Source organism: Trichoplusia ni, chromosome 17 (assembly GCF_003590095.1).
Source record: "Trichoplusia ni isolate ovarian cell line Hi5 chromosome 17, tn1, whole genome shotgun sequence".
Taxonomy (NCBI): Eukaryota; Metazoa; Arthropoda; class Insecta; order Lepidoptera; family Noctuidae; genus Trichoplusia; species Trichoplusia ni.
The window spans coordinates 8228429-8241262 of record NC_039494.1 but is presented as its reverse complement, the minus strand read 5'-3'; the positions used below and the strand labels follow the sequence as shown (position 1 = coordinate 8241262).

The 12834-nt window shown below is 34.6% G+C and overlaps 1 protein-coding gene across 1 annotated transcript; it reads right to left on the bottom strand.

The window, feature by feature from the left end:
• Positions 1–2007: 2007 nt before the first annotated feature.
• On the bottom strand, positions 2008–11570 carry LOC113502476 (brain-specific homeobox protein homolog). The gene is made up of 6 exons (XM_026884058.1): positions 11208–11570; positions 7676–7783; positions 6344–6502; positions 5947–5949; positions 3366–3424; positions 2008–2385 (listed from the first exon to the last, which is right to left on the bottom strand). The coding sequence occupies exons 1-6, from the start codon at positions 11515–11517 to the stop codon at positions 2263–2265; spliced, it is 762 nt and encodes a 253-aa protein (XP_026739859.1). The 5' UTR covers positions 11518–11570; the 3' UTR covers positions 2008–2262.
• Between the last annotated feature and the right edge of the window lie 1264 nt (positions 11571–12834).

Sequence of the window (12834 nt, the reverse complement as noted above, 5' to 3'; positions counted from 1 at the left end):
ATCGAGGAAGGCTTTGGGATATAAACCATCACGCTGCGACTAATAGGAGCGAAGATACAATGGAAAATGTGGAAAAAAAGCAGGACAGGTGTAAATCATAACTTATATCTTCCTCCCACGGGGACGAAGTCGCGGGCAACAGCTAGTTAATTATATTTCTTTGACGTTCAAAAAGTGCTACTTTGTAGCTTAAAACTAGAATAAATGGATTTTTGATTTTGGGTTTAAAAAATAAAACATTGCAAATTTTTTGTATAATATTTATTTATAACTTACTTCGTCACTAACAAATGAACATTATGTTTTAACAATATTTAATTTCAGTATTTCAACTATTTCAAGAAAATCATTCTCGTTTATTTTATTTTATCTACATTGTAATATTATTTGCCTGTATCCTTATTTAATTTCTGGAAGTTTTTAACAAAACTGGCGGCCATTTTGGAGTCGCCATTTGACAGGCAAGCCGTTTTTAGGGTTGCTTACCCAAAGAGAAAACAGAACTCTATTATTGAGTCACCGCTGTCTGTTTGTCTGTTACCAAGAAGTACCTTAGAAACTGTAATAGCGAGTCAGTTGAAATTTTCAAAGATAATGAATTGCTATTGTCACTATAACAACAAATTAATGACTAAAATTGAAATTAACCAGCAACTGGTGCGGTCATAAATTCGATGGGTGACCATTTCTTTTGCAAATTTGTTTTTATTTTGCCTATTTTATGGAACCCTTAGTGTAGGGAGTCCGAATTATTAACTTAACCATTTTTTCTTTTTGCCAAATGTCATTATGACAGCGTCATTTTTAAGTTAGGTAACATAATATGATGTCTAGGTTAGTAAACTATGTCTCAAAGTTAGGATTCTAGCAGTAATTCTAAAAATGTATTATCTGTTAATATTATCTAAAAAACAGCCTAGTTTTCTTATAATAATCCTAATATTTGAGCTTTTCTATATATACAAACTTATTGTTAAATACACACGATTCTTATTACGATTAATTAGATTTAACCCTCAGATTTACATAAATTTTATACTCAAAATAAAAAGAAATATTTTTTGCATTTTAAATTTATTCCAATCTCATAAAAACCTTTATCATGAACGTGTTCTAGTCATTGGATACATGAACTGGGCTGCTTTTGTAAGACGATTAAAAAATCACGGTGTATTTCCTAAAAACTAACATTTTTTACAATAAATATTAACTTAAAATTAATGACTAAGTATTTTTATTATTAATCTATTCTTATAATTTATAAATTGTTTTTTGATTACCTCGCTAAACACACGTTTATCTTATAATTATTCTATACAAGTAAAACTATTATTGCACATAATTAAATTACTATTTTGACTAGTGATGTGTTTAATCAATAAATATACAAAAATAATTAATAAATTAAAAAAAAAATCTCCAAACTCACGTTTTAAATGACAATCAAACAAAATAAGTTAATGTATAAAAACGTGGGAAAAAATATGACAAAAAATATAACAATTTAGACTTCTTTCAGATGGTCTGCCAAAAATGTCGACTCTTAAAAGTAGAAAATGCACTCAAATATTTAAAGATGGCCAAAAATATCCATCGGAATTATTTCTATTTTTTTTAATGGAGCAACATGGACATTAATAATTGGATAATTTTAGAATATGTCAAATTATAATCTGCATGAATATTTTGTATGCCGTTTGGCGAAACATGGCAATCCTATGTATTGTATATATTTCTGATCCTGTGTTAACAAAATAAAAAAATGAAATGAAATGAACAACAACGTCACTTGTCGGTAAGAAGTGCACTGATAAGTGACGTCACACGATATTTTAACAGTCTGATCTAATTTTTTGTTAATGCTATAAAAAGAAAAAAAAATGCGTGAAATAATTTGTAGAAATGTCAATTTGGCTAAAGAAGCTGACTATATTAGAATGATAAGGTACATTAAAAAAACCTTCTATGAACTGAAAATACAGTCCAATATACATCGTTTTTTTACAAAGTCGGCTAAAAAAAGTGCCACAGTGCTCTATCATATCTGCAAAAAAATCTAAAGAAAATTTATGAGTTACCAATTTTTGTAGCAAATTGTTTTTCTTTCTCAAGAAGTTAAGACTTGGTGACAGGCTCATAGATCATGCTAATAATTTCTAATTAGTATAAACTCTTTCTATCCAAATTGAGCGACTTTTAACGTTGCTTATCATGCCCTTATCATGCTTACTCTCCAGCACATCACTATAACTGGTGTTGTTCTTACGTATTGTTCGACGCGTAGTGTTGTGCGTAGTTCGATTCCCCTACGATATCGATGTCACTGTCACTGTGTTCCGTGTCGGAATCTGACGTTTGAGTTGTTGACATTCTTGAGTTGTCAGCCTGAAAAAAAAAAATAAGACTGGATTTTCCAAAGCCTTAAAATACCTAGGCAAAGATTGCGCGATGAGCTACACCTACTAAAGGACTTTAAGGAAGGAGAGCTTTGCCCAGCCGTGGGATAACATGGGCTTTTAAAAATAATAATATTTTTACACGTATATTTGAAAATGTTATTATCTATACTAATATATAAAGCTGAAGAGTTTGTTTGTTTGTTTGAACGCGCTAATCTCAGGAACTACTGGTCCAAATTGAAAAATTCTTTTTTTGTTGAATAGACAATTCATCGAGGAAGGCTTTAGGATATAAACCATCACGCTGCGACTAATAGGAGCAAAGATACAATGGAAAATGTAGATAAAAACAGGGCAGGTATAAATCATAACTTATATCATCTACCCACGGGGACGAAGTCGCGGGCACCAGCTAGTTATTTATATATAATATAAAGGGCCGATTTTTCATTCGCCAGATAGCTTTTATCTGACGAATATGTTTAACGTTATGACAGCTTTTGTATAGAAGATATGTCAAACGGCCATATTTATTCCTCAGATAGAAGTTAACTGATTCAATGATAGATAGAACTAGCTGACACAGTAAACGTTCTTTTACCAATTATTTCCAGAAAAACCTCTATCCTTCCTTAGAGGTATGAAAAAAGATAGTAGCAAATTGTCACATCTACTAAATAGGCACAAAATTATCATCATAACCAGTCTAGCCGTTTCGGACGAGTCATCATCCTAGCCTTTTCCAAACTATATCGTCGGCTTCCAGTTTAACCAGATTCAGCTTAGTACCAGTGTTTTAGAAGGGGCGACAGCCCATCTGACCTCCTCAACTCAGTTATCTGGGCAACAGGATACCCCATAGTTAGACTGGTTGTCAGACTTTCTTGCTTCTGACTACATGCCGGGACCCACAATTTAACGTGCCGTTCGAAACACAACTAAGTATTTTCGGACATTATTTTTTACCTTTCGACAATCCGATTGCGATGCTGGATGTTTTGTAGTGAAGTCAACTGCCGCTGTACCTGTAGGAAAAGTAACAGTTTTATAATTTATTAATATGCTTAATTCGTATATCTAATTTTATTTAATGTAGTCTATAATGCTGGATACGTCTAACAAATGTCACTGTCTGTTGTTCGGAGCATCATCGCTTTCTTGGTCATTATAGTTTTGTCATTATTTGAGGGTTAAAACGTCCGGGGTGTCCGTTCGTTTGTCTGTCTGTCCGTCACCAGGTTGCATCTCAAAACAGTTGATAGTTAGACAGTTGTCATTTTAAACGGATGATGGATTTGTAATTCCGCCATTACAGCAAATACTAAATATGAATATTGAGGTTAAGCAGTGGTCATAAATTCCAACTTCCAACTAGTGAAGATTAGCGAACAGCTCTGCTACGCTGCCTAACCCTGTTCACTCCCTTATAGGGGATCTCTGAAACGTATTTTAGACTACAGTCAGATCGATCATTCATTAAAGTTTCTTCAGCAAAAACATCAACAATAGTACTATCTCGCTTTTTCAACGTTTCTGTATTCATTTCCTGGAGTGACAGGACTTTTTTTAATAACTTTAAATACATAATATTTTATTGATTACTTGCCTCTACCCTACAATTTTCACCCTTATATAAGAAAATTTTCATCAATACAGTCTAACAAATACCATTAAACTACCAAGACATTGAACTCAAAAGAAAATTTATTAAATTAACCCTTACATGCAATAACAACCCTTAACAGCACACAATTAGAACCATTTTCGCGTAAAGTCAAAATACCCCTCCCTTTATTCACATTAGCAAGTGATTTTCAACCTTAATGCTTGCACGTTAAGTTCGTAAATTGTCTGTGAACGATTCTAAGACGTTGGTTGCCTAGCAACGGCAGCCATATTGGCTGTAACTTAATTTGACAACGTCTTGTGGTGCCGAAGTTTAGTAAGTGAATGTCTTGAGGTTTTAGACGCTTGGTATAATATTATAAAGATATATTGTCATAAGGCAAGAATTTCTTACTTTAGACATAAATTGGTCTGGTAAAATGGGTATTTTATTTCTGCAGCCATCTTGGAGAGAGACTTTTCAAGATGTGAGATTTTATGTAACAACAGAAATGGTTATGTAAACTTTTCGAGAAACTTAAAAAAGGAGGTGGTTCTCAATTTGTCTGTATTTATTCAGATTTGTTACCTCAGAACTTGGGACTACAATATGAACAAAATTTTAAGTCCTGTTTTTTAAAAAGCGTAATGGAATGTGCTTCATCATTGGCCTAGCCTTTTCCCAACTATGTTGGGGTCGGCTACCAGTCTAACCGTTTTCAGCTAAGTACCAGTGTTTTACAAGGAGCGACTGCCTATCTGACCTCCTCAACCCAGTTACCTGAGCAACATGATACCTCTTCGTAAGACTGGTTTGTCAGACTTTCCAGCTTCTGACTACCTGTAACGACAGCCAAAGATGTCTAAATAACAGCTGGGACCCACAATTTAACTCCATTTAACATGCTTTGATTGACGAAATAATTTTGTATGCATGGGAAGGTTAAAAATAAGACTGGCATACGCTGAGTGATAAAGGATATAACTAAAAGGAACAAGTAGGACTATGAACTATCAAAATTAATTTAATACAATAACACTTTCTTTAAATGACTCCCGCTTTAGGAATTAAATCCTTGTGTCGCGGGTGTTTCACAAACATTCAAGTCAGATTCACAAAGACATCCAGACTCAGAACAAACATTCGTGGATTACACTAATGCTTGTCACTGGGTTTGGCGTGGTGACCTACCGAATGGCTATCCGTGCAATACTATTAACCTAATGTATGTTTGAACTTCAAACAGGTTAATAATATTCGCAGCTTACAAATCTTCACCATTGCGGCTAACACACAAAATTTTCCCAAAAAAGAAGCCTATAACATTTTGGGCAAGAAACCCTTAAAACGTTCAGTTCAACATTTTGGAAATCATTTCATTCATACTCATATAAAAAACGGTATTACTACGATAAACAGGCAATTCTTTAACCCCTATTTAACCTATTTAGTTAGTCAAACTTCAGCAAGATATTGCAACAACTAAAGTTAAAAGTAATTAAACCTTGTTGTAACTTACGTAAAACTTCATGTCTATACACCCTTGCGTTACCAAAGTTACATGACTAAGAAATACCGAGGCTATTGGAAACTTTAACTTGTGCATGCCTGGATTCCAGTGCCGTATTAAGGCAGCCGGGCCCTGACGTAAATTCAACCAACGGGGCCCTATGATAGGTTCTCAAATTCTACTGTTATTTTTGCTGTGCGAACCTACTAACTAGTGTGTAGTGCAGTGTTAGTAGAGCACGTAATAACTTATGGGGAAATCGGTCGATTTAAAAAAAAATGCGTGTTGCCGAAAGTTTGGTAATTGGTGAAAATTGATAACCCTTCGAAATTCTTGAACAAGCGTAGCTAAACCTTGAGCTTTCTTTTTAGGATTTGATCTTACAGCGGCAACACAAATGTAAGATCTATGAAAACTGTAAAAATTACAACTGTCTAAGTATCACGGAGCATGACGGACGGACTTAAGGATGTCTCAAAACATATCTGTGATGCAAAAAGATAAAAAGATCAAGTACGAGTACTTTCGGCACCTTTAGGCTAAGAAAAGAAGAGGGTCTCCCATCTATTTAATAGCAACAACCGTTGTTTAACCTTTAATTTTCATTTTGTTGATAAAGCGGTTAAAATAATCCAATAATCCCGAATTAATCCTTCTATCCCGACGGGTTTCACAAACATTCAAGTCACATACACAAAGACACCCAGACTCAGGACAAGCATTCGTGGATCACACAAACGCTTGTCCTATGCGAAGATTTAACTCTCGTCACTTCGTCACTCGGCTACTTAAGTTCCAATGACTATTCTTCTTAGTTCTAACCCTTACCTCTCTGCTGCTGCTGTTTCCTCATCTGCTTCTTATGCTTCATCCTTCTGTTCTGGAACCAGGTCTTGACCTGCGTCTCCGAGAGGTTCAGGGCACCAGCCAGCTCCACCCGTTCTGGGGTGGACAGGTAGCGCTGGGATTCGAACCGCTTTTCTAAACCTGGGTCAAAGAATTGTATATTTATCATGTGGCGAGACTTTCAAACGGCAAACTTAGCTACTTTTTAAACGACTTCAAAAAAGGTTGTTAATTTGTCTGTAATTTTTTTCTTGAGGTTAAGATAACTTAATTTCTAATTTTGAGAATTGATTGCTTGATGTCAGCCATAACAGGACGGCGAAAACCTGGTAGGCCGAAGATGGTATGAGCAAAAATCAAGACGTAAAACGAAATGAAAAAAAAATATTCTGCAAGTAAGGTATGTATAATATTTTAATTTTTTTTGGATAACTGTCCGACGGACTAAGCAGTTTTGTTTTTCAAATACCCTATTGATGATTTTCGGGCGTGGGGTGGATGATACTTTAAGCGTCGCAATGTCGAATATAAATACAATAAACTTAGTTACTTCACGAAAACATAAATGTATCTACGGTCCCATTCTGAAGAGCAACGTGACAAGTAAGTGTAAGCGCCCACCGGCTATTCTTTATCCGAAATCAAACGTAACTTATTCAAGTTACGCCATTTTCGAACGCCAAATTGTTGAGAAATAATGTAGTTTGATATTGGTGAAAGAATTAAAAAACGGTCAAGAAGTGACAAGGACTGTTGGTTAGAACAAAAAATATGATAACAAATTCATCTTTCCTCTCCATAATATTAGTATAGATTGAGTAGATCTAAGAATCAGCTATAATCTTATTCGTAACCCTTAGTGACAAGGATTTCCCGGCCTTAACATTATTTTTTTCTAACAGTGAGGCGAAAAAATCGCAAAAGATAATGAGGTCTGGAAAGGAAAGAAGGATACCTTGCCCAGAAGTGGGATCTAAAACACACAATATGAAAACCTTTTTTTTCTCGCTTTAATTTTTTCCCGGGCCAGTTGGCCAATAGATAATTCTACTGTAAGTATGCATATCCCTCAACTCCTCCTAAACGACTAGTGACTCCCATTCATAATTCAAACCGGCGGAAAGTTGGAACATCAACAGAACTAATATTTGATAGAGCAAGATGGGTTGTAGATATAGTTAAAATTCTCGGGTTGAGTCAGGATGAGGCTGGCACAGGACCGTAGACACTGGCACGTGAAAGGGGAGGCCTATGCCCAGCAGTGGGAGGACAAGAGATGACGATGATGAATATGATGATGATGATGATGTTTACCTGTTAACTGTGGATCTGAGAACACAGTTCTTGCTTTCCTTCTTCTGCAGTGCTTAAGAGCTGAGAGAGACAATTCGGACGGTGTGAACAATGCATGGTATGGTACCCCTGAAACAAAGATACAGAATAACCCTATTAATAATAAATAATATTAAAAAAGTGAATTTTTGTATGTATGGATGTTTGTTTGTCTTTCACGCAAAAACCACTGAACGGATTTAGACGAAACTTGGTACACATATACATAGTTTATAACCAGTATTAACACATAGGATACTGATACAGATTTCAATTTTTTGAGAGTGGGTCCGCAGGCAACTGCATTAACCCCAATTCTGCTTTTGAAAATTGCCAATGAATGAATGGAAATTGGATTAACATGACATTAGACCGCATACAGATAAAGTCTAGAAAGAATTTGAAGAAACAACTCATTATACACTTTGTAACAACTCAATATTTGAAATAGTGTTTAGTTTTTAACCATATCTTTGTAGTGAAAGATAACATCTTGCCTTCAAAAGCAACGTAACGATGGTTTTTGGTTTGGTTTAGAAACGGGAGACTTAAGTACGGTATTTTAATGCGGCATTGAAAAATTATGAACTTTATGTAAGCAAACAAATTGAATAATTTAAATAAACGCTATGGAATTCATGAAATATTGGTCTCAATACTGAGGGTGCCAGAAAATAGGTTCAAATAACAAATTAAAAAATCGATCATCATCTTTCTTTATGACTATAGCAAACATGGCTTATCCTGGATTTGTAATGTAAGCCAGAATTACATCTTCTCTGAGCATTTCAATTATCTAGCTATCACTTTTCTTAATATACAGTGTGGTAACAGACAGACGGACACAGTAAGCCTCAGTAATAGGATTCCTTCGTTACCGTTCGCATCCCAAACAATACGAACATTTATTTTGCATTTACCATATAATATTAAAATTCGAAACCGCTTCAATCTATTTTTAACCGACGGCTATCCAACCAGCTTTACAATTTTTAGAACCTAGGAAATTAAATGAAATGAATTTTTTTATTCTGCAAATACACGGTGATTTTTTCGTCGTCTTACAAAAGTAGCCCAGTTCATGTATCCGACGTTAAATACCCCTAGGCGCGATTATTCTTTTTTTATCATCAACTAAGATAATAAGTACGAAGAAAAACTAAACAAGATAAATCTGAAATATACTCTTAAAAATTATAAAAACGCCGCCGTCCGTGCCCCTCACCATTGTTACAAGGCTCGGACCGCGCTCGCAACAGAGCTGTGCTTCTAAAGAACAACGAATAGCATCATAATATTAAATAAAAATTGCATTTTAAATTTATTCAAATCTCATAAATACCTATTTTTTTATCATGAACGTGTTCTAGTCATTGGATACATGAACTGGGCTGCTTTTGTAAGACGACTAAAAAATCACTATAATATTAATTTATCACGTTTACATGTCTTTTTTGAGAACGCTGGAGTCGATATTTCCTATCTGACTCTGATTTATTTATTATTATTATAAACTCAGGGGTCACAGGCATTCAAATGTCTAGGTAGCAGGTCTGTCCGAAAGGGTTGCCCCGGAACACGAATGGCAAAGGAAGGAACATGGGTGGGACTTAGTCAGTAGAAGTCTGACACTCCCTTCCGCTCAACCCTAAGCGGAGGGAGTCATTTTGATGATTTCCCTTGAGTCTACCGCCTTTTATCTATACTTCTATACTAATACTAATCTATATCTATACTAATATATAAAGCTGAAGAGTTTGTTTGTTTGTTTGTTTGTTTGTTTGTTTGAACGCGCTAATCTCGGTAACCACTGGTTCGATTTGAAAAATTCTTTTTGTGTTGAATAGACCATTTATCGAGGAAGGCTATAGGCTATATAACATCACGCTGCGACTAATAGGAGCGAAGATACAATGGAAAATGGGGAAAATTCTAACCACGTGGACGAAGTCGCGGGCAACAGCTAGTACTAATATATAAAGCTGAAGAGTTTGTTTGTTTGAACGCGCTAATCTCAGGAACTACTGGTCCAAATTGAAAAATTCTTTTTTTGTTGAATAGACCATTCATCGAGGAAGGCTTTAGGCTATATATCATCACGCTGCGACTAATAGAAGCGAAGATACAATGAAAAATGTGAAAAAAAACACGGCAGGTATAAATCATAACTTAGATCTTCTACCCACGGGGACGAAGTCGCGGGCAACAGCTAGTAAATAATAAACTGTTTATCAGAACTTGTATAACCAAATTTTTGCTGAGTGAATGAATTATTTCAGAATTGTAATGAGTTGACATCCCTCAAAAACGCCCCAAATTCATCATTAAAACCATCATCATCAATCATCATTCAAAGTCAATGAAAAAGTGCTTTTTGAGGCACGGAAACTACAAATAAGTTACCAATTTTTTTTTACTATTATTGAACCAAGATATTGTGCACGTATCTTTCATCTTTACATAAATAATTATTGTGTTGTTATTGTGCCCTGGATGGTTTACATCAGGTTGTATTTATATAAATTCGTACTAGCTGTTGTCAGCGGCTACACCCGCTAAAAATCAAAAATTAAACTACGAAAACATAAAGACTATACTATATTTTGATCCTGGTTGTAAACTATCTTTGTACAAAGTTTCGTCCTAATTCGTCCAATGGGGTTTAGGAGAAAGAGGAACAAATCGAACATACAAACTTTCGCCTTTATAATATTAGTAGGATTTAGTTTTCTGACACCGAAAGCATCATGGTCCAATATCAATATTCTAGTTTTCTTCCGAAGCGTCACAAATACTTATATTGCAATTTCTTTAACCTAAATATATACTTATATCTTTGAATTTTCTTAATATATCTTAGTTTTCTCCTTTTCTTGGGATTCATGATAATAGGGATGATGACATTTTTTTTTTGCAGTGTCCATCTTGTAGTTTTTTTTGTATAATAATGGATACGTATTTTTTTATTTGTCCCGCAAACATAAATTGACCAAATTACAGTGAATGAAACTTAAGCGTGACGTCAAGATTGAGTATAAATTTTACCCTATCGTTACGTCATAAGCCCTCTCTGTTAAACTTTAAAGCAGTTAATCTTTATCAATTCTAGTTTTTCTGAAAAAGGAAAACATATCTTTTCATTTATCTAACTGAGGGACTAATGAGATTTTTTCTTTTTATACCCAGTCATCATCCCTATTAACTCCAATATTTATCAAAAACAATTCCATAGCCTATTTTAGCGTAAAAACTAAATTCCATATACATTAATTACTATGAATCTATTATCGCACATTTTTATATACTCACTTTTCTTGTTTATTTGTCGTACCGATTGGATTTTTGCAACTCAATTAAGCAGGCTGAAATTTTCAGGGTAGCTTCCAACCCGATGGCAATGCAATTTACAACTACAAAAACGACTGGACCGATTTTGATAAAATTTTAATGGGCTGACATTTAAAAACGTGGGTCTTTTAATGTTTTTAATCTATTAATAATTTCTAAAACTTACCTTGCGATAGAAAATAAGGTGCTTCAACTGCCTTATAAGAATTTGGAGTATGCAAGTATGCCCCAAGGGCACCCATCGCCACTTGTAGGTAGGACCCTTCTCTCCCCGGTACATGAGGTCTTATATCATTAGGCACAGGAAAAAAGGGTTTTGGATCCCTATCGTATTCAAAGCGTCTTTGTTCTGGACTCTTGAAGTTACGATTTTCATGACCTCGGTACAAGATATCTTCAATTAGAAATGAGGTTTTTGAAGAATGTTCCTGCCGGTTGGAGTCTGTTGGTGATTCGCTTCGAGTTTCTGGATCCATGGTTTCTGTTTTATGTGTTTTTTTTTTTAAGTTTGGTTTTATTTTTATTGATACATTTGGGTTTTCTTTATTTAGCTTCCTTTTTGTATCAGTATTTTTAGATGCGGATTTTTTTTAAACTGACATTTTATATCATGGTTTATTTCGTCGGTTTTTCTAAGTACAATAACTTTTTGGTTTATTTAAGATTCACAAGCCGGAACCTAGGTAAAGCTAAGTTGATGCTGTTAATATAATCTGTTGGTTTTTGGCTTTATTTTTAGTATTCCGAGAAACTTGTTAAGATAATTTTTATTTTTAATCACACACTGTTATATTTCCAGTTTTTTAATCAAATTTTGAAACACAGCGTCTTAAATATATAAAACATTACTAACGAGCGTTTATCACACAAAGCCATAAAAAAAAATCTTTAAATAATTTGTACACACTTTATCACAAAAGAAACACACAAAAATTAAACGTTATTTCACTTAAAATGTCCCTGAATAACCAATTTATTTTCACTGAAATCGATAATAAATATATCGATTTTTAAGTATTATAATATTAAGTATTTTTCTCGATTATTTGACGATTTTTCTCAAACACGATAATTGCACATATTAAAAGATTATCGCTGTTTGGCGCTGTCTCCCAAACTGCCCGATTGTGCCGAAGCGTTGGCATAAACTGTGTGACGGGGGGTTGGGTGGGGTTGAATAGGGGATGAACTCTCGTAGTAGGGGTTCAACCCCCGCTGTATATTTTTAATAAGGTCTCCGTCGTTATTGGTCGGTTTAGAAACGATTTTTTCTTGTTATTTTTGTTAAGTCTGCTTAAGATTTTTCTGGTTTTATTTAATTTTAATCTGTTTTTAGGGTTCCGTACCTCAAAAGGAAAAAAACGGAACCCTTATAGGATCACTTTGTTGTCCGTCTGTCCGTCCGTCTGTCCGTCCGTCCGTCCGTCCGTCTGTCAAGACCCTTTTTCTCGGGAAGGCGTGGAGGTATGAAGCTGAAATTTATATCAATTACTCAGGTCTACTGTCCCTTGAAGCTGTGAAAAAATCAAACTTCTAAGGCAACGCAATCAAAAGATACAGCCGTTTATGCCGCAAATTTTCGACACTTGCAAGGGAATCAAAACCTACAGGGTGCTTCCCGTGAACTCAGAATCTTGAAATTTGGTACGAAGCAACGTCTTATAGCATAGATAAAGGAAAAATTACGAAAACCATAAATTTTTAGTTACATCACATAATATTTTTTTTTTAATAATTTTAAACTTACTACCTATTTCCTCATAAACGCGTAGAGGTATTAAATTGAAATTCAT